This window comes from Macaca nemestrina, chromosome 12 (genome assembly GCF_043159975.1).
Source record: "Macaca nemestrina isolate mMacNem1 chromosome 12, mMacNem.hap1, whole genome shotgun sequence".
Taxonomy (NCBI): domain Eukaryota; kingdom Metazoa; phylum Chordata; class Mammalia; order Primates; family Cercopithecidae; genus Macaca; species Macaca nemestrina.
This window is the reverse complement of record NC_092136.1, coordinates 46,586,721-46,614,079: the sequence shown is the minus strand read 5'-3', so window position 1 is coordinate 46,614,079 and position 27,359 is coordinate 46,586,721. Positions and strand designations below refer to the sequence as shown.

The 27,359-nt window shown below is 41.4% G+C and overlaps 1 protein-coding gene across 1 annotated transcript; it reads right to left on the bottom strand.

Annotated features, from left to right (window-relative positions):
* Positions 1-2,390: 2,390 nt before the first annotated feature.
* LOC105486996 (MAS related GPR family member X2) lies at positions 2,391-6,326 on the bottom strand. Its single transcript, XM_011750231.2, has 2 exons — positions 6,012-6,326; positions 2,391-4,721 (listed from the first exon to the last, which is right to left on the bottom strand). Exon 2 carries the CDS (start codon positions 4,694-4,696, stop codon positions 3,707-3,709), a length of 990 nt encoding a protein of 329 aa, XP_011748533.1. The 5' UTR covers positions 4,697-4,721; positions 6,012-6,326; the 3' UTR covers positions 2,391-3,706.
* Between the last annotated feature and the right edge of the window lie 21,033 nt (positions 6,327-27,359).

The window sequence follows — 27,359 nt, the reverse complement described above, 5'->3', positions numbered from 1 at the left end:
TTGGTGGGAGTGTAAATTAGTTCAATCATTGTGGAAAGCAATATGGTGACTCCTCAAAGAGCTAAAAGCAGAACTACCATTCAGCTGAGCAGTCCCATTACTGGGTATATACCCAGGGGAATATAAAGCATTGTATCATAAAGACACATGCATGTAAATGTTCACTGCAGCACTATTCACAACAGCAAAGGCATAGAATCAACCTAAGTGCCCATCAATGACATTGAATAAAGAAAATGTGGTACATATACACCATGGAATACTATGCAGCCATAAAAAGAATGAGGTCATGTCTTTTGTGGGAACGTGAATTAAGCTGGAGGCTATCATCCTTAGCAAATGAACACAGGAACATATAACCAAATACCACATGTTCTCACTTACAAGTGAAAACTAAATGATGAGAACTTATGAACATAAAGAAGGAAACAAGAGATATCAGGGTCTACTTGATGGGAAGTGGGAGGTGGGAGGGGAGCAGAAAAGATAACTATTGGGTACCCGGCTTAATACCTGGGTGATGAAATAATTTATACAGCAAATCCCCATGACACATGTTTACCGATGTACCAAATGTTCACAGGTACCCCCAAACCTAAAATAAAAGTTTTAAAAAATGAGGAACATATGCACCATGGAATACTATTCAACCATAAAAAAGAATGAGATCATGTCTTTTGTGGGAACATGGATGGAGCTGGAGACTATTATCCTCAGCAAACTAATTCAGGAACAGAAAACCAAATGCCACATGTTCTCACTTATAAATGGGAGCTAAATGATGAGAACTCACAACACAAAGAAAGGAACAACAACACTGGGGTCTACTCGAGGGCACTGGGTGGAAGGAGGGAGAGGATCAGAAAAGATAGCTATTGGATACTGAGCTTAATACCTTGGTGTTGAAATAATCTGTACAATAAACCCCCACAACATGAGTTTATCTATGTAACAAACCTTCACATGTACCCCCCGAACCTAAAATAAAAGGTTTTTTTCTTTTTTAAAGAAGAAGAAGAGATTCGTCCATGTGCAGTGGCTTATGCCTATAATCCCAGCACTTTGAGAGGCTGAGGCAGGTGGAGCACTTGAGGCCAGGAGTTCAAGACCAGCCAGGTCAACAAGGTGAAACCCCATCTCTAAAAATTTTTAAAAATTAGCCGGGCATGGTAGGGCACACCTGTAATCCCAGCTACTTGGGAGGCTGAGGCATGAGAATCACTTGAACCCAGGAGGCAGAAGTTGCAGTGAACCAAGATTGTGCCACCGCATTCCAGCCTGGGTGACAGAGTTGAGACTATGTCTCAAAAAAAAAAAAAAAAAAAAAGATGTTAAAATTTATTTTTATTTTTATTTTAAGTTATGGGGTACATGTGCAGGATATGCAGGTTTGTTATATAGATAAATGTGTGCCATGGTGGTTTGTGTACCTATCAACCCATCACCTAGGTATTAAGCCCAGCATGCATTACTTAGTTTTCCTAATGCTCTCCCTCCCCCCACCCCACTCCACCCCCCAACAGACCCCAGTGTGTGTTCTTCACCTCCCTGTATTCACGTATTCTCATTGTTCAGTTCCCACTTATAAGTGAGAACATGCAGTGTTTGGTTTAAAGAATAAATTTTTAACCTTCACATTACACACACACAAATAAGTTGGTAAGGTGATGGATATGTTAATTAGTTTGATTTAGTCTTTCTACAAGGTATAAATAGATCAAAACATCACATAGTGCCCCATAAATACATGTAATTGTTAATTATAAATAAATAAATATGTAAAAATGAATAGGCAAACCACCAACTGGATAAGTATAATACACATAACCACCAAAGAAATCATTCAGCATATGAAAAAATGTATACAAATTAATAATGAAAAACACAAATACTTAATAAAAATAGGCAAAACTTAAGCAGACACTGCCAAAAAAAAGAGTAGCTAAAAACACATAAAAGATGCTCAATTTAATAAGTCACTATGGAAATTAAAACACAATTAGATACTACTTAACACTCATTACAATGACTAAAATTCAAACACTGGCAAAACCATGTTTGTTGGGAGCATGTGGAGCAACTGGAGCTCTCATACATTGCTGGTGAGTATGTGAAATGGTACAACCATTTTAGAAAATACCTTGATAATTTCTTATAGAGTTAAACATACATCTTTCCATCATTCTGCAATTTCATTCCAGGTTGTCTATACAAGAGAAATGAAAACATATATCTACAAAAAGACTTGAATAAGAATGCTTACAGCAGCTTTATTTAAAATAGCCAAAAAATTCATAAAACATCACACGTGTCTGTCAATATGAAAATAGCTACACCATAGTACACTCACACAATTAAACAGCACTCAGTTTTATGAAAGGAACAAACTACTGATATATGAGATGCAATAACATAGGTAAATCTTGAAAATATTATGTTGAGTGTAAGAGCCAGAAACAAAAAATACACATATTATGATTCTAAAAAGATACAGTTAAAGGTCAGGCAAAACTAATACTTGTTGATGGAAATAGAAACAATGGTTGCCTCTAGGGGCAGGAGGAATGACTGGGAGGAGCACAGGGGAACTTTCAGAGATAATGAAAATATTTTGTCTTGAATAAAGTTTGGGTCACATAGGTGTATTCATTTAACAAAACTCATTAAGCTGTACATTTATGATCTGTGCATATCATTCTCTTAATAATACCTCAATTAAAAATAATAAAAACTTATTAAAAGATGCAGCATTTACAATTAGTATTTGATTTTGTGGAACACATAACTTTTAAAAATATGTGCAATTTAATTAATAAAATATACGCTCTGAGCTCTTTGGAATAAAAGGTAAATCTGACATAGAGCCTGTCCTCCAAGAACATAGAGTCTATAAGACCATTGGAAACTTCCAGGACGAATTAGAGAGCCCCCGGAGAGGGAGGATTAGGGCGAAGGCAAAGGGGAAGGGATGGGAAGGAGTGTAGCTGGGATTTTAAGGGATGGCATGTGAAAGGAAACCACAGGAAGATCTACCTCAAACTTTAAATATGTGTTGACATTGATTTATCTAATTATAAAACTTAATTTCATGTTTGCAAAATTCAAAAGTAGTGAAAGCAATAAATTTAGACAGTTACTCAGATCTGGTAAAAACAACTTTTCAGAGGTTTAAAATAAAAATTAACCAGTTTGTTCATTTATTAAGCCATTTATTCAACAAAGATTTATTAAGCTAGGGGCATATTCTAAGGTCTACCAAAATGAAAGACAGCTGCTCTTTTGGAGCTAGATTTAAATTTAATTCTAATTTTGTTGAGACAGGAATTGTATGGAAGAGAAAAAGAAACTTATTAAATATATAACATTCTTTGAGTCCCTATCAAGTGCAGTGACCAAAGAAATGTAGACCTTTTCTGCATTGCTTTCAGCCTTCTGTCAAAGGTAGGATTCATTAAAAGTGGGAACAGTTCTGGACCCCAGAGTTGGCAAAGCTCTCATGGGGATGTGGTGGAGGCCGGTGAGTAAGGCAGTTCCATAGACACTGCACTTAGTGTTTGTTTCGTAGGCACAGTCTCACTTAATCCTCACAAGGACTATCTTAACTGTTTTAAGATCAGGGCTGAGAAAGTTTAGCAAATCAGACAGACAGGGGCAAAGTTGCCTCTCAAAGCCACATATATCTGATGGAAGTAGAGGCTGTCCATCTCTACACCAGACTGCTTCTGGACATCTCCAGGGTGCCCTGACTGAAGCATCCTTCACTGTGATCCACCTCAGCAGTGTCCTGCAGAGCCCTCTGGAGAGCCAGCTTGAGGATCGGCTGCCGGAGCCGCCACTGCTTCCTAAAGGAGCCCACGAAGAAGTAAATGATAGGGTTGGCACTGCTGTTAAAAGACGACAGGACAACTGAAACTGGATGAATATGACAAAATAACACATCAGAATTCTTCCAGATCCATAATATTAGGAACCACTGAATGCCGAAGGGCAGGCCGCAGAGGAGGAAGATCAGCACGGTGAGCAGGATGGTCAGGTACAGCCTGGTCAGTGGCAGACTCCGGGAGCCACAGAGGATCCTGACCAGCAGGGCCAGGCTGGATCCACAGAGAACCACAAATAAAAACATCAGCCACGCTGCTGTGATGAAATCAAATGTCTGACACCAACCAGAGTCACCATCACTAAATAAGAAGCCACAGAACTTCCCTTCCAAGATGCTCAGCAGCAGGGACAGGGCCCAGAGCAGGACACACATGACCGCTGACAGGTGTCTGGGGCGGCGGCAGCGGTACCAGATGGGCCACAGGACGGACAGGCAGCGCTCGGTGCTGATGGCGCTTAGCATGCTCAGGCCTGCAAGGTAGGCACAGGTCATCACAGTGAAGAAGCTAGGGATATTGATGGAAATGGAACCGAAGAAGTTAATGAGGTATGCCAGGCAACTTGTCATCTGGAAGCAGAGGAAGAGGAAGTCGGCCCCGGCCAGGCTGAGGACGTAGACAGAGAAGGCGTTTCTGCGCATGCGGAAGCCCAGGAGCCAGAGCACAAACGCGTTTCCTACCAGCCCTACCAGGGCAATGAAGAGGATCAGGAAGACCGAGATCATGGTCTCCTTGCCACAAAGCAGAGGAAGGGCTTGATCATTTCCATTCATTGTTGTACTTTCGGTTCCCCAGGCCGGGGTGGTTGGATCCATGCTCAGAAAACCTCCACTGGCGCCCCTGGGAACAAAAACAAGACTTGAACACCTGCTGCATGTTCACTGATTGTCATGACCAGCCTGTTATGTAGTAATTACCTCCCCTGTTTTACAGGAGAGGAAATCAGAGGCTTGAAGAGATTAAGTCATTTATTAAAGGCCAGGGAGTTCTAGCACCTGGATTCAAACTCATTTCTTGCTGACTCTAAATCCTGGGCTCTTTCTATTACAAGATAGATCCTCTACTGATATGGGAATATTCTAAGGCCCAAACACCCGCACTCACTGTCACCATGTCATGTCTCCTAGAGGCAGGAGGAGAAAAGTCTAGGCAGAATATGTGGGACAGCAAGAGACAGGACTCTGAGTTCAGCATCCTTTTTATCCTGGCATACAGATTTCCTCTCAGGGGCCAGAAGAAATGACCCAGGCCATGACCCATGGCCAACCATAATGACTGAGAGGGATTCATTAACAGTTAGAATGGAGATCATGATTTAGGGTCATAAAGGAGATGTGACTTCTTGCTAGGACAGGTCTGAGGATGGCCAGGCCTGTCAGGCTAGAAATGGCTCAGTGGGTCAGCTTTATGAAAACAGGAAGAATTTTTCTCTTATCCATTTCTGTGTCCTCAGTGCCTAGTTCAATGTGAAGGCATAGTGGAGAGTCAAGAAGTTTTTACCACATATGAATGAATGAATGAATGAATGAATGCATGGGGAGCCAAGAGTAGTTGAAAATTTGGGCTAAATGGAACACCAACATTTTAAAATGAAATTAGTCACTAAAAAACACACATGTAAAGAAATGAAGAAAACATCACTCCTCATGTTTCCTTCTGGGAAAGCTCTGGTGTATTTGAAGGGATTGCTTCTGCCTGCACAGACAGTGAATAATGGCCACTGTCATATCTTCAGTCCAGGAAGGGCTAGTATATGGCTTTTGCTCAGCACCCAAAAGAGTTTTAACTTCCAGTTTATGGAAAGGATTCAGGGTTTATCTGAATTTCTCTGTATCTTGGAGGAAAAGCGGGCAGTTTGGGAAAAGGAGAAAGAGGTGGCAATTCAGAGTGTCTAGTGTCTAGAGGTGACTAGAGGGTGTTGAGGTATGAATACATGTAAGGGGGGGGGACCCATTATTTCCCCCAGATGATTTTGAGCTTTCTTTGCGAATTAAAGCATTTGTGAAAAAGGATCATTTGGGGAAGGGAGTGGGAAATTAGGAAAAAGGAACCACGTCTACACTGTGCAGGGCTTTGGGGGAAAAGCCAGCTGCCTATGTCAATTACACTTGGGAAGGAGCCCTTACTCACAGTGGAGTGAACAATAGCAGCTGGCTGAGTGCTCCTCAGGTATAGCCTCTTTAAATCCTCTTCAGAGCCCGGAGAAGTCAGTACTATTATTAGTCCCATTTTACAGATAAGTAGATTAAAGCACAAATATATTGAGTACTACGCTCCAGGTCTCACAAACAAGTGGTAGAGCCTGCATTTGAACCCACAGATCTGTGTCAGAGGGCTTGTTCTTAACCAGCCTTGCAGCCCCATTGCAAGGGTTCAGTGCCGACTACACATGAAGAAATGATGAAAAGCAACAAGTAATGCTCATATCAAATCCAAAATGGAATGTCAAAATTGCAGTTTTTTAAAGCCTAGATTAAGCAACTTTAAGAAACAGGAAGAGAAATTAATCAAATAAGGAGATGAGAATAGGAGCCAACTGAGAATAAGCAACTGAGAATAAGCAACTGAATGCAAGAGCTCTTTCTTGCTTCAGAAAAACAGCTGTCAATCACTCCACACTGCAGAAAACTCTCACAGGTTGGAGGCCTCAAAGGGGAAAGTGAATGAGTCCTCCATGGGGGTACAGGATTGTTATCAAGGACTGAATGCATCCATCACATGCTGTCTTAGTTCCTGTAGCCCTGGTTGGCCTGATGAGGATATGGAGGAAAACCACTTCTGTTGTTGTCCCTCAGTGCAGGTTGGCCCTTTTATTTGTGGCACTGAACACAGTCTGCACCTGTATTTTTAAGTGTATGTCTGTTTTTTCTTTTATCTCCTTCATTAAACTCAACATTTTTGTTGTGGTTGTTCACTATTGCATCCCCAGCCTCCAGCACATGTCCCTTGGAGGCCATCGATTGTAACATGCTCTTGTAAGAAAGAAAGAAAGACAGGCTTAATGTGTACAAAACCGTTTTCTGAATCCCATGGTGAAAAGCAGGTCCAATACCAACTCCAGTCTCCTGGGGCCCTGTCCTGGGTTTATTTCTGTTCCATGCCTACATCATTCACTATTTGTGAGGCAGTCTTGAGAAAAATCTCCATTTGAGCACAGATGCTAAAAGAGAATCAGGGGCTATAGAGACTGCTAGTTGCCCCAAAAGCCATTCTCCTTTTCTCACACATAATAATTCTGAGTCTTAAATCAGAAAAAAGTCCATTTCTCAGCTTCCCTTTATGCTGATGGCACCACATAACCATATGTGATGGTCAAGGGGAGGTGAGAGAAAGTGATATAACCAGCTCCTCCTGTACTCTTTCTTTCTTTCTCTTCTCTCAGGCTGGAATGCTGCTGCGTTTGGGAGCCAGGTAGGACCACAAGGGTAAGGGTATCTCTTTAGGGATGGGGAAATAGAAATTGGAAGGAGCCTTGATGTTTGATGTCTTGGAGTCATCAGCCCAAATCTAATAAACATTCTTTTTGATTATCACTATAATAGGTTTCTTTTTAAATAAGCCAAAATCATAAACTTAAATTACTTATACCTGTGTATTTATACCTGGGAGTACCTATGTATTCCCAATCCCTTTTTTTCCAACCACATTACATTCTCAAGGCATTTATGATGATGGTGAGAGACTAGTCCAAAGAAGTGACACTAGATGGGAAGGTCAAACAAAAAAAAAAGGGAGGTGATAGAATGAGAAATTGATTCAATCACATTAATAGAGAAAGTCTCAGGAAATACAAACTGAGAAGAGGCTATGGGAAGAAATGGATTTTTCCTATTTGCCGTTAGGATCTCATGTCCACCCTTCTCTACCTGCCTTTGCATCCTGGGAGGAGACATGTCTGTGCCTCATCAATGGGCTACCTGGCACTCAGGCTCCAAAGGGACACCTTGACAGGAGATTGAAGGGTGATTTTTAAAAAATGTCCTGGCTCTCTCCCTGCTCCATGAAGGGGGCTGTGAGTTGGCAGTGGTGGTGTTCTTCTACCTAAGGACATAGGCCTGTCTGGTGGCCGTTTCCTGTAGCCTCAGCTACAGTTACAGTTACAGCTACAGCTACCACTACAGTACATTCTGAGTTCTCAGAACCTCTCTTTCTCCTTATCACTTCACACCTAGCAATGGTAACAGCCCTCCACTATCACTTGCCTTTGAGGGCTTCAACATTCTTTAAATATTTCCTTAATCCCTATTCACACCTTTGTAAACAGTCTCTTCACTAAACTCTTCTAAACTACCCTGTTAGAGTGTGTGATGTGTGTTTTCTGCTGAGACAATGACAGATATGAAGAAAAAACCTTTTGAATAACAAGAAAATCGGTGCAACCTGAGGTTATTAATAACAATTTAGCTTAGGGAAGAAATGCCTTCATCCTACCCTGCCCCTAAATTAAAATTAGCAAATTTTTTCTCTCCATAGTTGCAGATTTGAATGGTTGAAGAAAAGGGGAGAGTACAGGTAGATAGAACAGAAGTGGGACGAATCTCTGCCTGACCCCATTCGGATCTCCCACCATCTAAGCTGCCAGCATCCAAAGCTCCCTCAAAGGCGCTTCCTGTCTCCTTTTCCTGATGAATTCATCAGGATGTGGACCAAGGTAAAAACCAAAACTGCCTTTGAAAGAAGATGGTTCTTGAACAAACTCTTACCTTAACACCCTTCTTTCTACTGGAGTTGGTGAGTTGAGAAGTGCTTTCCTGGGACTGGCAAACAGCTGAGGATGGGGAGATGCCTGCAGGAGCTGGAGTGAAAACTGATGACTAAGTAAAGCTTATCAAGACGCTCAACAACCCTGTGATTTCCTGTGCAGAGGGTGCTGGAAAATAAGAGTACGACACATGAAACCACATGAGATGTTTCTCAGCATTTGCCCTGACTCCAATCACTTCTCTTGGTTTCTCCCCTACCCTCTCTGGCCCCACTCCCTGCAAGGAATCACCATCCTGAAGTCTTTTGTTGCCCACAAGGAGCCTCTGCAGGAAGCAGGTCAATCAAGCAACATGAGCTTTCATAGCTAAAGAATAGTCTGCCCTCTTCTGGTTGGCATTCAAGGCCCTGGGGCTCACTTGATCTTTTAAAATCAGGTTTATTTCAAATGACACTAAGGTGTATAAAATGAAATGTAAAGTCTCTCCAAGTCTCATTCCCCAAAAGCAACCACTGCATACTGTTTCCATTCTTTTTTTTTAAAAAAAAGCTTTGCATAATAAAACAATGTTTCTATTTTTGATTTATCAATGTTAACAACTGGATATATTGAGTCTCCTTATAAATATAGGGGACTTAGCACATCACATGCACCATCTGTCACGTTTCTCCCTCTACATCATGATATTTATTAGCTAGATTATTTTTAGATCATCTAGAGCCAACCAATATTTTCAGCCTTATCTCCTATGACTTCCTTTCATGTGCCTATGCTGCAGCCAAATTGAGTTATAAGTAACAATTATGAAGCATTTAAGACAATCAGAAGAAACTATTCACTCATTTATTGATTCATTCAACACTGTTTATTGTTTGCCTATGATATGCCAGGTACCATTGCAGGCAATGAAGACACAATGATGAACACCATACAAGATCATGCCCCTTTGCATTCCAGAGCAGCTGGGTGACCTCAGACAGGGAACATGTGTTGATTGAAGAGAGTTCTGAGACTCAGCATTTTCTTGTATTATACTCTGGTGCAGTGGGCAAAGCATGCATTTGTCCCCAGAAATCTGCTGTCCTCACGAGTAACACCAGGACCTTAGTAAGCTTTAACCTCTGTTACCGTCTAACCTACTGTGCTCTATTATTTTATTTTGATTCTGTTTCCCTCCAACAAATGATACACTTATTATTGTTTTAAATAGTCAATGTTTGTACAGGTTTATCCACATAATCACCAATGCTTTTGCTCATCCTCCCATTTTACATCTCATATCTTCCATTTCTCAAAACACATTCTTCAGGAGTTCCTCTTGTGAGAGTCTCTGCATGGTAAATGCCTCCTTTTATCTGTCTGAAAATGTTATTGTTTCACCCTCATCTTCTAAAGATGGTTTTTCCACTCATGACATTGTAGGGTGATAGTTACTTTCTTCCAGCACACTGAAGATCCACCTTCCGACTGCCAGTGTTACTGCTGTGGCCATCAGTATGGTTACTGTTGCAGCCATCAGTCAGGTTGCCATTCACTTGTGGTGATCTGCTTTTTTTTTTCTCTAAGAGCTTTTATTTTTCTCAGCTATGGTACAGTCTCACCAAAATGTATCTAGTGACTCTTTTTCAAATCTTGTTTGGGATTTGTGGAGTTTCTGAGATTTTACAATTATCATTTAACATTTTTAGACAATTTAATGCTATAATCTCTTAAAATATTACATAATGGTGAAGAACACAAGACCAGGCTACTTGGCATTTCTCCTGTGGGACCTTAGCCAAATTTTCTAACTCTTGTGTTTGTTTCCTCATCGGTAAAATGGGATAACATTATTAGTCTATAGGTTTGCTGTGAAGATGAATAATTTAATGTATATAAATGATTTACAATAGGAGCACATAGTAAGTACTATATAATTATTACCTCTTATGATCACTTTTAGTATTATCTCTTTCTGGAAGTCTAATTCAACATATGTTAGACCTCTTCTTCTATCATCCTTATTTCTTAACCTCTTCCTTATGTCTCATCTCTTTGTCTCTAAGGCTGCTTTCTGGGTAATTTCTTCAGATATATCTTACAGTTAACTAGATTCTTTCCATTCTGTCTAATCATCTGTTTAATCTATCCACTGAAGTTTAAATCCAATTTTTATATTACTGATTTCTAGAAGTTCTATTTGATGTTTTAAAAATTATACTTTAAGTTCTGGGATACATGTGCAGACATGCAGGTTTGTTACCTATGTATACACACGCCATGGTGGTTTGCGACACCCATCAACCCGTTATCTACATTAAGTATTTCTCCTAATGCTATCCCTCTCCTCGCTCCCCACTCCACAACAGGCATGGGTGTGTGATGTTCCCCTCCCTGTATCCATATGTTCTCATTGTTCAGCTACCACATGAGTGAGTACATGCGGTGTTTGGTTTTCTGTTACTGTGTTAGTTTGCTGAAAATGGTGCTTTCCAGTTTCATCCAGGTCTCTGCAAAGAACATGAACTCAGCCTTTTTTATGGCTGCATAGTATTCCATGGTGTATATGTACCACATTTTCTTTATCCAATCTATCATTGATGGGCATTTGGGTTGGTTCCAGGTCTTTGCTATTGTGAATAGTGCTGCAACAAACATACGTGTGCATGTGCCTTTATAGTAGAATGATTTATAATCCTTTGGGTATACACCCAGTAATGGGATTGCTGGGTCAAATGATATTTCTGGTTCTAGATCCTTGAGGAACCGCCAATGTCTTCCACAATGGTTGAACTAGTTTACAGTCCCACCAGCAGTGTAAAAGCATTCCTATTTCTCTACATCCTCTCCAGCACCTGTTGTTTCCTGACTTTTTAATGATAGCCATTCTAACTGGTGTGAGGTAGTATTTCATTGGGTTTTAATTTGCATTTCTCTAATGATCAGTGATGATGAGCATTTTTTCATGTTTGTTGGCTGCATAAATGTCTTCTTTTGAGAAGTGTCTGTTCATATTCTTCACCCACTTTTTGATGGGTTGTTAATTTTTTCCTCGTAAATTTGTTTAAGTTTCTTGTAAATTCTGGATATTAGCCCTTTGTCAGATGGATAGACTGCAAAAATTTTCTCCCATTCCTTAGGTTGCCTGTTCACTCTGATGATAGTTTCTTTTGCTGTGCAGAAGCTCTTTAGTTTAATTAGATCCCATTTGTCAATTTTGGCTTTTGTTGCATTGCTTTTGGTGTTTTAGTCATGAAGTCTTTGTGCATGCCTATGTCCTGAATGGTATTGTCTAGGTTTTCTTCTAGGTTTTTTATGGTTTTAGGTCTTACGTTTAAACCTTTAATCCATTTTGAGTTAATTTTTGTGTAAGGTGTAAGGAAGGGGTCCAGTTTCAGTTTTCTGCATATGGCTAGCCGGTTTCCCCAACACCATTTATTAAATAGGGAATCGTTTCCCCATTGCTTGTTTTTGTCAGGTTTGTCAAAGATCAGATGGTTGTACATGTGTGGCATTATTTCTGAGGTCTCTGTTCTGTTCCACTGGTCTATATATCTATTTTAGTACCAGTACCATGTTGTTGTGGTTACTGTAGCCTTGTAATATAGTTTGAGGTCAGGTAGCATGATGTCTCCAGCTTTGTTCTTTTTGCTTAGGATTGTCTTGGCTATACAAGCTCTTTTTTGTTTCCATATGAAATTTAAAGTGCTTTTATCTACTTCTGTGAAGAAAGTCAATGGTAGCTTGATGTGGATAGCAGTAAATCTATAAATTGCTTTGGGCAGTATGGACATTTTCACAATATTTATTCTTCCTATCCATGAGCCTGGAATTTTTTCCATTTTTTTGTGTCCTCTCTTATTTCCTTGGGCAGTGGCTTGTAGTTCTCCTTGAAGAGGTCCTTCACATCTTTTGTAAGTTGTATTCCTAGGTATTTTATTCTCTTTATAGCAATTGTAAATGGGAGTTAGCTCATGATTTGGCTCTCTGTCTGTTATTGGTGTATAGGAATGCTTGTGATTTTTGCACATTGATTTTGTATCCTGAGACTTGTAGAAGTTGCTTATCGGCTTAAGGAGATTTTGGGCTGAGACGATGGGGTTTTCTAAACATATAATCATGTCATCTGTAAACAGAGACAATTTGACTTCCTTTCCTCCTATTTGAATACCCCTTATTTCTTTCTCTTGTCTGATTTCCCTGGGCAGAACTTCCAATACTGTGTTGAATAGGAGTGATGAGAGAGGGTATCCTTGTCTTGTGGCATTTTTTAAAGGGAATGCTTCCAGCTTTTCCCATTCAGTGTGATATTTGCTGTGGGCTTGTCAAAAATAGCTCTTATGATTTTGAGATACGTCCCATCAATACCTAGTTTATTGAGACTTTTTAGCATGAAGGGGTGTTGAATTTTATCAAAGGCCTTTTCTGCATCTATTGAGATAATCGTGGTTTTTGTCACTGGTTCTACTTATGCAATGGATTACATTTACTGATTTGTGTATGTTGAGCCAGCTTCACATCCCAGGGATGAAGCCGAGTTGATCATGGTGGATAAGTTTTTGGACGTGCTGCTGTATTCGGTTTGCCAGTGTTTTATTGAGGATTTTCACTTCGATGTTCATCAGGGATATTGGCCTGAAATTTTCTTTTTCTTTCTTTCTTTTTTTTTTGTCTCTGCAAGGTTTTGGTATCAGGATAAGGCTGGCCTCATAAAATGAATTAGGGAGGAGTCCCTCTTTTTCAGAATAGTTTCAGAAGGAATGGTTTTAGCTCCTTTTTGTACCTCTGGTAGAATTTGGCTGTGAATCTGTCTAGTCCTGGGCTTTTTTTGGTTGGTAGGCTATTAATTACTGCCTCAATTTCAGAAGTTGTTATTGGTTTATTCAGGGATTCAGCTTCTTCCTGGTTTAGTCTTGGGAGGGTGTATGTGTCCAGGAATTTATGCACTTCTTCCAGATTTTCTAGTTTATTTGCATAGAGGTGTTAATAGTACTGTCTGATGGTAGTTTGTATTTCTGTGGGCTCAGTGGTGATATTATTATGTCTTTTTGATTATTCTCTTTTTTCTTCTTTATTAGTCTTGCTAGTGGGCTATGTATTTTGTTAATCTTTTCCCAAAACCAGCTCCTGGATTTATTGATTTTTTGAAGGGTTTTTCATGTCTCTATCTCCTTCACTTCTGCTCTGATCTTAATTATTTCTTGTCTTCTGCTAGCTTTTCAATTTGTTTGCTTTTGCTTTTCTAGTTCTTGCAATTGTGATGTTAGGGTGTCGATTTTAGATCTTTCGTGCTTTCTCCTGTGGGCATTTAGTGCTATAAATTTATCTCTAAACACTGCTTTAGCTGTGTCCCAGAGAATCTGGTATGTTCTGTCTTTGTTCTTATTGGTTTCAAATAACTTATTTATTTCTGCCTTAATTTTGTTATTTACCCAGTAGTCATTCAGGAGCAAGTTGTTCAGTTTCCATGTAGTTGTGTGGTTCTGAGTGAGTTTTTAAATCATGAGTTCTAATTTGATTGCACTGCAGTTTGAGAGACAGTTATTATTTCCGTTCTTTTGCATTTGTTGAAGAGTGTTTTACTTCCAATTATGTGGTCAATTTTAGAATAAGTGTGATGTGGTACTGAGAAGAATGTGTATTCTGTTGATTTGGGGTGGAGAGTTCTGGAGATGTCTATTAGGTCCATTTGGTCCGGAGCTGAGTTCAAGTCCTGAATATCTTTGTTAATTTTCTGTCTCGTTGATCTGTCTATTACTGACAGTGGGGTGTTAAGGTCTCCCACTATTATTGTGTGGGAGTCTAAGTCTCCTTATAGGTCTCTAAGAACTTGCTTTATGAATCTGGGTGCTCCCATATTGGGTGCATACATATTTAGGATAGTGAGCTCTTCTTGTTGCATTGATCCCTTTACCATTATGTAATGGCCTTCTTTGTCTCTTTTGATCATTGTTGGTTTAAAGTCTGTTTTATTAGCGACTAGGATTGCAATCCCTCTTTTTTTTTTTTTTTTTGCTTTCCATTTGCTTGGTAAATATTCCTCCGCCCCTTTATTTTGAGCCTATGTGTGTCTTTGCACATGAGATGGGTCTCCTGAATATAGCACACCGATTGTTCTTAACTCTTTATCTAATTTACCAGTCTGTGTCTTTTAACTGGGGGCATTTAGCGCATTTACATTTAAGTATAATCTATTTGATATTTTGTTTTTCAACTTTCTTAGTCATTTTTTCATTTCTTGATGCTGGTTTGTATTGTCAATTCTTTCTTTTATGTCTTTAATCCTATTAAGCATGGCAATATTATAATTATCTGGTAATTCTAGTGCTAAAGTCTATGTGTGTCTGACTTTACTGTCTGTGATTTCTTCTGGCACTTTCATGTGGTGCTTTATTTTTATAGGTTTGTGATTTTTGACTGTGAGTTGCCACTTTCCTTGGGAGTTTATTTGTGGAAATTCTTTAAGGCCTGAATTGTAGCTGAGTTCGTTTAGAGAGAGCTTGTGTTTTCTTTTTCTGATTGACTGGAGGAACTCCGCAGTGTGCTTTCATATATCAGGTTGGACTCAGAAACCCCATTTGTCTTTTGAAATTTTAGGTAGACCACAGGTTGTATGAATTTGGATCACACTGTGATACTGACTTATGGTTATAAATTCTCAAGAAAAACTTTATGTTTTGTTTTGGTTTGGTTTTTGTTTTGTTTTGTTTTTGTCCCAGAGCCAAGTGTGCATCAGGCAGTTTCTTGGCAGTTGTATTTCTCATGAATGAGAATACACTAAAGTTTCGGTCTTTTGAAGTCCTGCATTTTCATGAGGTTTTCCTGTTAAACTTCCCACCATCAGTTGTTCTAAACTCTTTCATTCCTTTTAGGCTTGTAGCCATAATACGAAATGAGAATCTCCTTCTGAGAGGAAAAGATAACCATTTAGGAAATGAAGTGATGAGGTCTGTGCTTCAGAAAAGTCTTATCAGACTGCTTAGTGTACAAGATACAGAATATAGATGAAAGCATAAATCACTGGTTATACTTCTACACAGAAACAGCTGCATAAATACTTTAGTATATGCATACAAAATATACAATTGATATTGTTTTATAATATGTGGTTTATTTCTAATTTGGTAATTAATGATTGTGGGACCTCCAACATAAATGACAACTCTTTTGATCTCAGTTCCCCATCTGTAACATGGGATGCCTTACAGTTGTGATGAATCTGAAACTAAGAGAACCCTGGAGCCTATGGAGGTTTCTCTCATCCAAGTGCCAAAGGTAGTAGAGACCTCAAATAGGCCTCTCTCTGAGGCCAAACTTGGGTTCCAGGATGACTCTCATCTTTTAGATCCTTAGTGACTTCCAGAGTTTTCATAACTGTGATGAAGTCATCAACCTAGGCCCCTCTCCATGGCTTACAATGTGATATTTCAATATCTGTATACAATGTATAATGATCAAATCGGGTTTATTAACATATCCATCACCACAAACATTTACCATTTCTTTGTATTGGGAATATCCAAAATATACTCTTCTAGCTATTTAAAAATATACAGTAAATTGTCATTAATTATAATCACCCTACAATGCCATAGAACTCTAGAACGTATTTCTCCTATGTAGCTGTAATTTTGTATCTGTTAACCACAATTAGGCTATCTACCTCTCCATCCTTCCCAGCTTCTAGTAACCTCTATTCTACTCTCTATTTCTATGACATCAACTTTTTTAGCTTTCACATGTGTGAGAACATATGGTATCTGTCCTTCTGTTCCTGAATTATTCCACTTAAAATAATATCCTCCAGACTCATCCACGTTGCTGCAAATGACAAGATTCGTTCTTTCTTGTGGCTGAATAGTACTCCCTTGTGTATATGTACCACATTGTCTTTATCCATTTGTCTGTTGATGGACAGTTTGAGTCTGTATCTTGGCTATTGTGAATAGTGCTGCACTAAGCATGAGAGTGCAGACATCTCTCAACATACTGATTTCCTTCCCTTCGGGTATAAATCCAGTAGTGGGATTGCTGGATCATGTGGTAGTTTGATTTGTAGCTTTCTGAGGAAGCGCCATACTATTTTCCATAATGGCTGCACTAATTTCCATTCTCACCAACTGTGTATAAGAGTTCTCTTTCTCTGCATCCCCACCAGCATTTATTTACTTTTTGTCTTTTTGATAACAATCATTCTAACTGTATTAAGATGATATTGTAGTTTTGATTTGCATTTCTCTGATGATTAGTGATTTTGAGCATGTTTTTTCATATACCTGTTGTCTATTCCTGTGTATTCTTTTAAGAGACGTCTATTCAGCTCATTTGCTCATTTTTAAATTGGATTGTTGGTGGGTGTTTTTGTTTGGTTGGTTGGTTTTTGCTTTTGAATTGTTTGAGTTCCTTGTATATTCCAGATAGTACTCCCTTGTTGAATAAATAGTTTGCAAATGTTTTCTCCCATTCTGCTAGTTGTCTCTTCACTCTGATGATTGTTTCCTTCAATGTGCAGGAATTTTGTAGTTTGATACAATCCTATTTGTCTAGTTCTGCTTTTGATTCATGTGCTTTTGAGGTCCTCTTCACAAAGTCTTTGCCCACACAATGTTCTGATACAGTGTTTTTGTTTTCTTCCAATAGTTTTGTAGTTTCAGGTCTTGTATTTGAGTCATTAATTCACTCAGAGTTGACTTTTGTATATAAGAGATAGGGATCTAGTTTAATTCTTCTGCATGTGGATATCCAATGTTTCCAGCACCATACTATTAATATTTGTTCTCTTAATGGTGTTCCATAAGTCTTATAGGCTTTCTTCACTATTTTTCATTCTTTTTTTTTTTCTCAGACTGGATAATTTCAAAAGATCTATCTTTGAATTTAGAGTTCTTTCTTCTGCTTGATCAAGTCTGTTGTTCAATTTCTCTATTATATTATTTATTTTATTCATTGAATTATTCAGCTTCAGGATTTGTTTATTTTTGAAAATAATATCTACCTTTTGTTAAATTTCTCATTCATATTATGAATTGTTTTCCTGATTTTGCTAAACTGTCTATCTGCATTTTTTTGTATCTCACTGAGTTTCCTTAAAATCATTATTTTGAACTCCTTTTCCAGAAATTTTTAAATTTCATTTTTGGCAGGATCTGTTACTAGAGAGTTATTGTATTCCTTTAGTGGTGTCGTATTTCCTTGCTTGTTTATGTTTCTTCTGTCTCTGCATGATGTTTCTTGTATCTGTGCATCTTATGGAACATTTATCTCTTCCAAACTTCTAGAATCGTCTTTGTAGAGAAAGACTTTCACCAGCAGTTTGGTCTTAGTGTGCTGGTTGGTAAGGACAATTCTGTTTTTGGGTAAGTTGAGTGATATAATCTCTATGCAGCTTCCTCAGCTGTATTCATTATTGGCTCATTGAATAACTGTGGGTGCCTCAGTGACTTAGGTTGTAGAAGTTCGTGGCGGTGGCAGTAGTGGTGGAGGCTGTTAAAGTCTTCATGGGCGAGGGCTTTTGGGGTTCTCTTATTCTTATTTCCCCCACTATGTGGAGACTTAACTGAGAGAATCCCTCTTAGTATCAGGTCAGACATGGCCTACATGCAGCTGCAGTGGTACTAGCTTCCAGGTGAAGGTGCTTAGAGCATTTGTGGGGCTGGGGTCCTAGACTCAGGGTACCACAAACCTATTGTGTCACCTGGGTCTTGTGGTGCAGATTTGCTGTCTGTGTTTATTGGATGTAGGTTGTCCAGAGAGCCATGATATGGGACACTGAGGCACCATTAGCAGTTTGGGCTCGGGGCTGGGTTGTAGCTGCAATTCTACTTCTGGGGGCCAGGGCAAAGAACTGATCTGACTCAGGAGAAGAAGGAGGGCTCTAGAGGTTTGGGCCCCGGAAGCAGAATATGGCTGCAGTTCAGGAACCTGAGACAATAGGGCTTGGTGGCAACTCAGGCATCAGGGATGCAGAACCATGTGGTGACTCTAGATCCTGGGGATGGTGAGGTGTGTTTTAGATTCTGTGAGGCCAGGTACAATGGCAGCAAGGACCCTAAAATGGCAGATCACAACTGTGGTCTTGGCCCTGCGGGGCAAGGAGCAGTACAGCCAAGACTCCACTTCCTGGGGAGTGAGGTCTGACTCTTAACTTTTTGCAATACTCATTGTGTGACCTTTAAGAAGCTCCTTAACTTTCCTGGATCTCTATTACTCATTCCTAAAATAGGACTATTCCTGTAGTTCTCCAAGGGTGTTTTGAGGGTCATTTGGTTAACTTTTGAATGCTTCATAAATGAAGGTATTGATTAGTCCTGAGTCTTCTGCATAATAACTCTTTGATATTGAATAAGCCATTTTCCCTCTCAGATCCCCAATTTTGAAATCTGTTAAATGAGTATAAGATATGCCTTATAGAAGTATTGAATTAAATTGTAAATTAAACAATATACTGCAACTGGTACAATGGCTAGCTTATAGATGCTCGATAAATAGTATCTTATTCTAGTTCAAATTTCACTGTCGTTTCGAGTTAAATTTAGAGCTTCAACTTCGTCAATATTTTATTGTTATAAACTTTAGTGAGGAATTTTTTTAGGGATTCTGAAGCCGGGAGCAACAAAGAGCAAGCTCTTAACATTTTGGCTTCTGGTTACTGAAATATTTAACATCGCATCGGATTCAGAAGGGATAGAAATGTAACATTACCACATTACGCCACTAGGTGGTAGTCAAGGATCATTGCTTTGTTAGTATGCGTTAACCCTTGACTGGCCAGCAGGGGGCGCATGTCAATGACATCGCTGGAAAAAGCCTGGGATCTCAAGCCCACGAGTATTTGTGCGTGGTGTGTGTGCATGCGCGCAAGAGGGAATGGGGAGGGAGGGCAAAGACAGAGGGAGGGGCAAGAGGATGAATCCAAGTGAGAAGAATGCTCTGTGAAGTTTGGGAACCGGTCTCTACCCATTTCTTTTTTCTCTTTTCTCTTCTTCTTTTTTTTTTTTTTTTTTTTTTTTTTTTGACAACGTTTCCCCCTGCACCCAGGCTGAAGTGCAGTGGCAGGATCACAGCTCGTATCTCCAAACTCCTGGGGCTCAAGCTGTCCTCCCACCTCAGCCTCCCAAGTAGCCAAGATTACCCATCCCAATTTAAAGTAGAACAATGAAGGGGACCCATGTAATTTTTTGCAACCTGAGCATTCATGGATGGCAGCATGTACAGCAGCTGCTGCGAGCATCTATTAAATCAACCACTGAAATGCTGGTCTCAAATCCTGATCTACTAAGTCTATGAATCCTAGTTAGGGTTACTAATTTAATCTTATTAACTGTCACGTTGCTTAGCCTCACCAGTCAGTCCTTGGCTTCCTCATCAGTAAGGTGGCTGTTGTGAGGTATTTAGGGTGCACACAGGAGTGATTAGCACATGCTTAAAGCTCTGTGATGTCAGAACGTGCTTTCTGTCATCGTCAGGACCATCGTTATTATTTCACCGACTTTCCCAGTCTTCCACAGGGTCTCTGAAACTTGCTCCTAAAATCCCAGTCCTCAAGGCTAGCAGGGTCTAAAACTGCTCAGCACACGCCTGCCACGTCAGGCTTTGGGGCAGGGCAGTAGCCTGAGGACAGCAGATGGAAGCACTGGGTAAAGACGTGGTGCCTGCACCTGCTGCTATGCGATGGAGGGAGGGATGCCCCAGGTTCCCTTCTGTTCCTGCTTCTCTGTTAGAGTGGATACCTCATGTGACCATGGGCTGGAGACTGGAAAGCCCTATAATGATGGAAAGGGTTATTACCTCTGGTATAATTCTCTCATTTCTTGGGAAACAAAAAGAGTAAGACTTACTGCCCATTAGGTCTCAGTAACAACAACTTATCTCCACGTCTTTCTGACTTTCAGGGAGCCCTAGTGACCTTCATGTCACCCTCTTCTCCCCAGGTTCCTTCAGGCCTGGCTGCCATCTGGAAAGGCCAGTCCGTCTGGTTTTCCCGGGCTTCCCTGCCAGTATTTGACCAGGGTGGATCAGGGAGAGGCTGTGGGGACCAGCTGCCAGGGGTGGGCAGGGTGTGTCTGACCCCACGGTAGAGGGTTGGGCAGCCGGGGAAGAGGGCAGAGGGTGGAGCTCTGAGTCAGTGAAAACTTGGATCCAGTGAAGGCCTATAGCTCAGGAGGCTGAGGGCGACTCCCTGAAGGCTGGGCTGGTCTCAGGCTTTGCTTGTTGGATTGAGGAGACCTGTGGGGCCTCTGTGTCCAGCCCAACTTTAGAAAATCAGTGTGGGGGAGCCAAGCTTACCCCAATCCATAGATAACTGCAGTTTGGAGTTATGCTTTGAGAGAGTGAAGGGAAGGGCTTGTGTTCAGAATATAAGGATCCAAACAGTGCGAGCCGTTTCTCACATTCCCCTCAAGTGCTAACCTGCTCAGCCTCCAAGCCCATGTTTCACAGGCCTCCGTGCTCTGCACTCCTCTCTCCTCTCTGCCTTCTGGAGTCCCCTTTACCTGTCAGGCCCCAGAAGGCTCCCCTTTTGGGGTGTAACCCAGCTCCTAGGGCACTCCCCTCATCTGAACTCTGTAGCTGCTGCACCTGTCTCCTCTGTTCCTCTAGGCTGAAAGCTCCCTGAGAGCAGGGCCTATGTTATTCATTCATGGATTCACTCATCCATTTCTTCAATGAATATTGACTGTGCACTCCTTGTTACTTGATAGGCCTTGTTTTAGGTGCTGGAACTGGCACACTGAGTGAGGTCTGAGATTCAGCTCCTGACTCCTGGCCCAGTGCTCCTCCCAACAGATTCCCATCCCCACCTACCTCACCCAGAGCCCAGCCTCCTGGAGGTAGGTCAGGGAAGCAGTGTCCAGAGCCCCACCTTCCCCTCAGAGTCCTGATAGGATATTGCCTGCAGCATTTTCCAGCAGGCACAAAGGGCTGAGAGGTACATCTTTGCAGTTTCCTTCTTCCCCTAGGACATTCTGGGAACCAGAGGGATATGCATTACCCTTTCCTTCCTTTTGCAGGGTCGCGACAGAGACCAGGGCCACACTTACTGAGCCTAGGGGGAACCCTGGCTCAGACACTGCAGGCTACATGACCTCAGATGACTCCTGTAACCCCTTTAAGCCTTGGTTTTCTCATCTCTAAAAAGGTGATAGCGATACAGGAACTAGAAATAAATTATTTAGGCAGATAGTGAGGGTAAGAGAGTCCTCAGTAAGGTTTCCTTTTAATAAAAAGCAGCCCCTAACTCATTTCTTTTCTAACAGAAAGCAGCCTGAAAAATCAAGCCATAAGCATAGATAAGCAAGCTAAAAGCTTACATAGGTAAATACTGGTAGCTGTGCCAATAGAAAAGGGGTATCTGGAAGCCAGGCATATTCAACATGGAGGTTTCCTCTTCCCTTTTCTTTGTCACCACATGTGCAGTAAAAAGCACACCACATGGCACCAGCCAGGGAGAAACCCCATCTGCATAATAAAAGATTAGGATGGGATGACCAGCTTCTTTGCATGCTATGCAAACAGCACACCTGGTTCAGCCAATCTCTCATGCCCTATGTCAGTCAGACACTCCCTCCTCAAGCTCATCTATAAAATGCCCCCATGCATTTCACCATGGGACTGGAAGACCCACCCCGGAGCCCCTCTCTCTGCAGGACAGAGGTTTTCTCTTTTCTCTTTCTTTGGCCTATTAAACCTCTCTCTTAAACTCACTCCTTGTGTGTGTCCGCGTCCTCGATTTCCTTGGCATGAGGCAATGAACCTTGGGTATTGCCCCAGACAAATGACACCGCTTCGATACCAAGAGTATCTTCTCCCTAAAGTGTTTTGAGAATTCTTCAATTCTGTGCCTTCAGTAAATGGTAGCTCCTGTCCTCCCTGCCCCCACCCCACAAGCCTGAGGACTGAAGTCAACTCTCATCCATGGCAAATCAGGCTCCAACTTAGCAGACTCGGAGCTATAGAAAGTCCCATCTCCCTCTTTTGGCACTCAGCCCTAGCGAGAGTAACAACAACGATAATGGTTATTATAACAATGTTGATCTTTTTGATAGCACTTGCTTTGTACCAGGCACTGTTGTAAGCACTTTACATTTACTAACTCATTTACTCTTTGGTACAATCATATGAAGTGGTATCATTATCATCCCTCTTTTTCAGATAATGAAACCTAGAGAGATTAAGCAACTTGCCCAAGATCACACAGCTGATAAGTAGCCATTAGAAATCAAGAGACGTGGCTGGGCACGGTGGTTCATGCCTGTAATCCCAGCACTTTGGAAGGCCAAGGCAATCGCTTCTCGGCCTTTTGGCTAAGATCAAGTGTGGAAGACCAAGGCAGGCGGATCACCTGAGGTCAGGAGTTCGAGACCAGCCTGGGCAACATGGTGAAACCCCGTCTCTACTTAAAAATACAAAAATTAGCCAGGCATGGTGGCGCGTGCCTGTAATCCCAGCTACTCAGGAGGCTGAGGCAGGAGAATTGCTTGAACCTGGCAGGCAGAGGTTGCAGTGAGCCAAGATCGCACCATTGCACTCCAGCCTAGGTGACAGAGCGAAATTCTGTCTCAAACAAACGAACAAACAAAACAAAACAACAACAAAACACGAAATAAAGAGCTATTCTGGACAGTTGTCAGGCTACATTTGCATACAGTTGGTTGCCACATCAATGGCCAAGGTAAAAAGGTGAGTTGAGAATATACAAACTGGGGCATAAATGATGTGAACACAGCTAAGGACTTTCCCAGGACACTTGGACACCAGGCCTCTGCCGACTCACTCTCTTTTTGTGCCCACTGAGTTGTGCTGCCTGGCACCTGAAGGGGGCGCATCAATGTTCTGGAGAAGGAAAAGGGTGGCAGGAGAGTGACTGGTCTCTGCTCCCTCCTTGGGGCACACAGGGCTTCCAGAAATTCTCCCAAATGTGCCTGAGCCCACAAAGGTGCTCTAAAGTAAAAACCACAGAGCTCACTCACACCCCAGGAGTGTTCCCAAATACATTCCCCCATGAAAATTTTCTCTAATACATTTAACTCTACCCGCCCCCCTTCTCAATTGCTGATAACAATTTAAAATGCTATTTTCCATTCTGCCTCTGTTCTCATTTGTAGAACAGGGGAAGCCAGAGAAACATGGGCTGAGGGAAAATTCATGAGGACTCAGCTACCCGGGAGGTGTTTCTCAAGAGCTGCCAGCGACGTTGGCTCAGTCAGGGCTCTTGGTGACACGGAGACAGAGCCAGGAGGGCAGGGCTCATGTCTGTTATGTCTTGCTTCATTCTTAGGTTCTGTGTAAGAGTCCATGTGGAAACAGTTTCTGTGCTAAAAACAGAATTTGAGGGCTGTTGGGCTAGATAATCCCTAGATTCCATCTTGACTTCTACCTCTTAGGGCTCATTCATTCATTTGTCAAATATCATGCAAATGCCAGGAGCTCTGCAGACACTGAGGATCCAGCGGTGAATAAGAGTTAAGTCCCTGCCCTCGTGGACCTCAAATCCCATGTGAAAAAAGATGAAAAATAAGAAAATAATGAATAAATGGAATAATGGCACATTATCATAGCTGCCACAAAGGAAATCAATAGGACAAGGTGATGGAGAGTCACTTGGGGTCTCCTTTGGATAGAGTGGTCAAGGAAGGATTCCCTGAAAAGTTTAAGCTGAGCCCAGGAAGATGAAAAGGAACCAGATTTGTCAAAAACCAAGGAAAAAACTTTCCTGGTGTAGGGAACTACGAGTGCAAATGTCCTGAGGCAGGAAAGGGATTAGAGTTTACTGTGGCTGGAGCAGAGGGAGGGAGAAGCCAGACCTAAGAGGAGGTTTATTCTAAGTGCAAAGCCATTGAAGAGTTCTAAGCAAGGAAGAGACACTATGATTTTCTCATTTACATTAAGCAGATCACTTTTCTGTGGAGAGGAGAATGACTTGCAAGGGGCAAGGAGATCCACTAGGAAGCTATTGCAGAAGAGGGTGATAACTCAGGCTGGGAGTGGCTAGGGGGATGAGGGAAGTGGATGGTTTGAGGCAGAGCCAACTGGATTTGCTGAAGAACTGGCTGTGGGAGGTGGGTGCAGGGCTGAGAAGTAAATTTCCTGAAAGTGTGAAACAGACCCTGTTTTCCCACTTGGATGAGATAGGTGCTTCCAGAGGTGCCTCACCCTCCATCCTCACTCACTGGATACTTCTGTTTGCTTTTGCCACTTGCCACACTGGCTTCTCTGTGCTGGACACCCCGAACTCATTCCTATCTCGAGGCTTTGGCACTGCCTGGGCTGGTTGCCCTGACCTTCCCGTGGTTGGTAACTTCTTGACACTCGAGGCTCAGCTCAGTCATCTCCTCTCCCCTGAGCCAGCTGGCCTTTCTTGAACACATAACTTGTAGCCTGACCCACATCCTCCTCTACGCATTCCATTACATTACCTTGTTTTATGCTCTTTACTTTCATGATCTGGAAAGATCTTGTTCATTTATCTGCTTGGTATTGTCCCCATCTGCTTCCACTAGAATGTAAATTCCACGGGCAGGCGGCCCCTTGTCTGTCTCATTCAGCAGCTCTGAAGGGCAAGGCTGGCTGGGGGTGCAGTGCTAGGCCTCGCCCACAAGAGGGCGCCCACAAAGTTCCTTTTCTGCTTTTTTCTATAAAATCTCCCTAGGAGTAAAATGATCAGAAAACAGACTCAAATTGCACTCTTTACCTAGCTGGGTACACATGCTCTCATTTTCTTTTGTAGGATTTTAATGTTTTGCTTGAGAGTTTAAAAAATGTTTTTCTGTGGAACTTCAGATGTTCCCCTGAGACAAGGAAAGGGGGGATACATAGGGACTCTGTTCCCCTTGGGTACCTCTCCATCCTGTGCTATGCTCAGTCTGGCTTTTGCGCGAAAGAACTTGTACTTACGTCTCCACTAACTGTAGCCAGTGATCTCCAAACAATTGGGACATAAATTAACATTTCCTTGATCCTAAGACCATACTTGGCAATGACCCAAAGATTTCTCAACCAACTGGGTAACTCTGAGAACATTTCAGTTCAGTTTGATGAAAACAGGTGAGGGTTTAACATATGCAATAATAAAGAACAGACAGTGCTGGTTGGTTATTAATCATTGCTCTAATTGGAGGTAGCTTGAATTAGTGGAAAGAGCACTGGGCCATGCCAGAAGATGTGGGTGTGAGTCTTCTTTTGAATCTTGGCTCTGTCCATTTCTAGCTGAATGACTATAACTCTGTGAGCCTGTCTCCTTCATTTGTGAGGATGACCAAGCTTCCACAGACATAAAAGTTATTTTGTAAAGAAGCATGCAGATGGTGGTGGTAGCACGTGGCGTGTTTATAACAATTGCTGCTAGCACGGTCATATTTGAGACCCCCCACACATGGGCTGAAGGTGCCCCATGAAATGTGGAGTTGAGAGGGGAGGTGAGGAGTGCCTGAATGTGTCACCTAGGTAAGGAGGAGGGCCAGAAGTTGGTGCCTGGAGCTGGAAAAGGGATCCAGGGAATCCCAGAGCTAGGAAAAGCAGCACAAGAAGGAATGGGTCAGGCAAAAACGATGATTCTGGAAGAATATTTATGACTGTTTCCTGCTGCTGGCACAGGATGCATTTAATAGCTAGGCGTGGACTGGATATTTTCTAAATTTTTGTCTAATAGGAAGTGTGTTGGCTTTCACAGAGGAAGCTTGGGATACTTATTCATCATTAGTAGGCACTTGGATTGTTTTTCAAATCTGCCTGGTCATTTTTATATTCTCTTGCTCTTGACTCATTTTTTATTCTTTCTTTCTTGAATTAGTGGAAAGAGCACTGGGCCATGCCAGAAGATGTGGGTGTGAGTCTTCTTTTGAGTCTTTCTTTAATATGTTTCTTTAAACATATTAAACGTAATTGTTCTATAGTCTATATTTTTCTCAATATCTGAAGTGTTTGTGGCCCTGGTTCTATAATTTGCTGTTTCTGCTGCCACTGGCTCATGGTGGTCTGTTTCCTTGCATGCATCATTTTGATTGTGAGCCTCTAGTTTTTGGAATCTTATGACAATTCTCTAAGGCTTGGCTTGAGAGTACATTTCTGCAGGGAAGTTTCCTGATTGCTTCTGTCAGGCATCAGGACATACTGATAATAGAACAGAGTCCACTTTATTTTTTTCTTTTTCAGGGTCCACTTAAATTCAATTGATCATCTTGAGGGTTTTAAGACCATGTGTAAATTAGTGTCATTTCAGAATCCCTAGTTACGCAATGGTCAACCAGTAGCACTAAAACGTCAGGGCACTATTTTCTCCCCCAACTACCCTAAATCAAGGTGGACACAGACACTTTTCCTTGCTGCTTAGTTATACTGTGCAGGTTTTATGTTTTGTTCATTTTATTTTTCATCAATCAGCCTTTTTCTCAGAGAGTATAGCTCTTTCTGAGTCCTGGCTTTATGCAGAGGGCTCTCCAATATGACTCCCTGCATGGATACAAGGATTAGTGCAGAGTCACCCCTTCATTCCTAGTAAAGTTCTGTGTGTATCAGGTCTAGGCCACCAGACTGTACAGAATTCCCCAGAGTGTGTGATAGTTTCTTTCCATTTATTCACTTGGGTCTGACTTCACTTCTGGCCTTAGGTTCCTCTTCCTTTATATGTTAGATCCTCACAACAATCCCCAAAGGTATTTGTTTTAAAGAAAGTACACTAAGGATCAGAGATGTTGAGTAAATTTCCAAAAGTCACAAAGCTAATGAGTTGTTAAGCTGAGATTTGAATTCAAGCCTTCTGATGCCTCAAGGTGTATATTTTCAGCTACATCCATCTCTTTAAC

Bases quoted from the DNA above. Each gene is read 5' to 3' on its own strand.
- LOC105486996 (XM_011750231.2), bottom strand. From the start codon at position 4,696: ATGGATCCAACCACCCCGGCCTGGGGAACCGAAAGTACAACAATGAAT.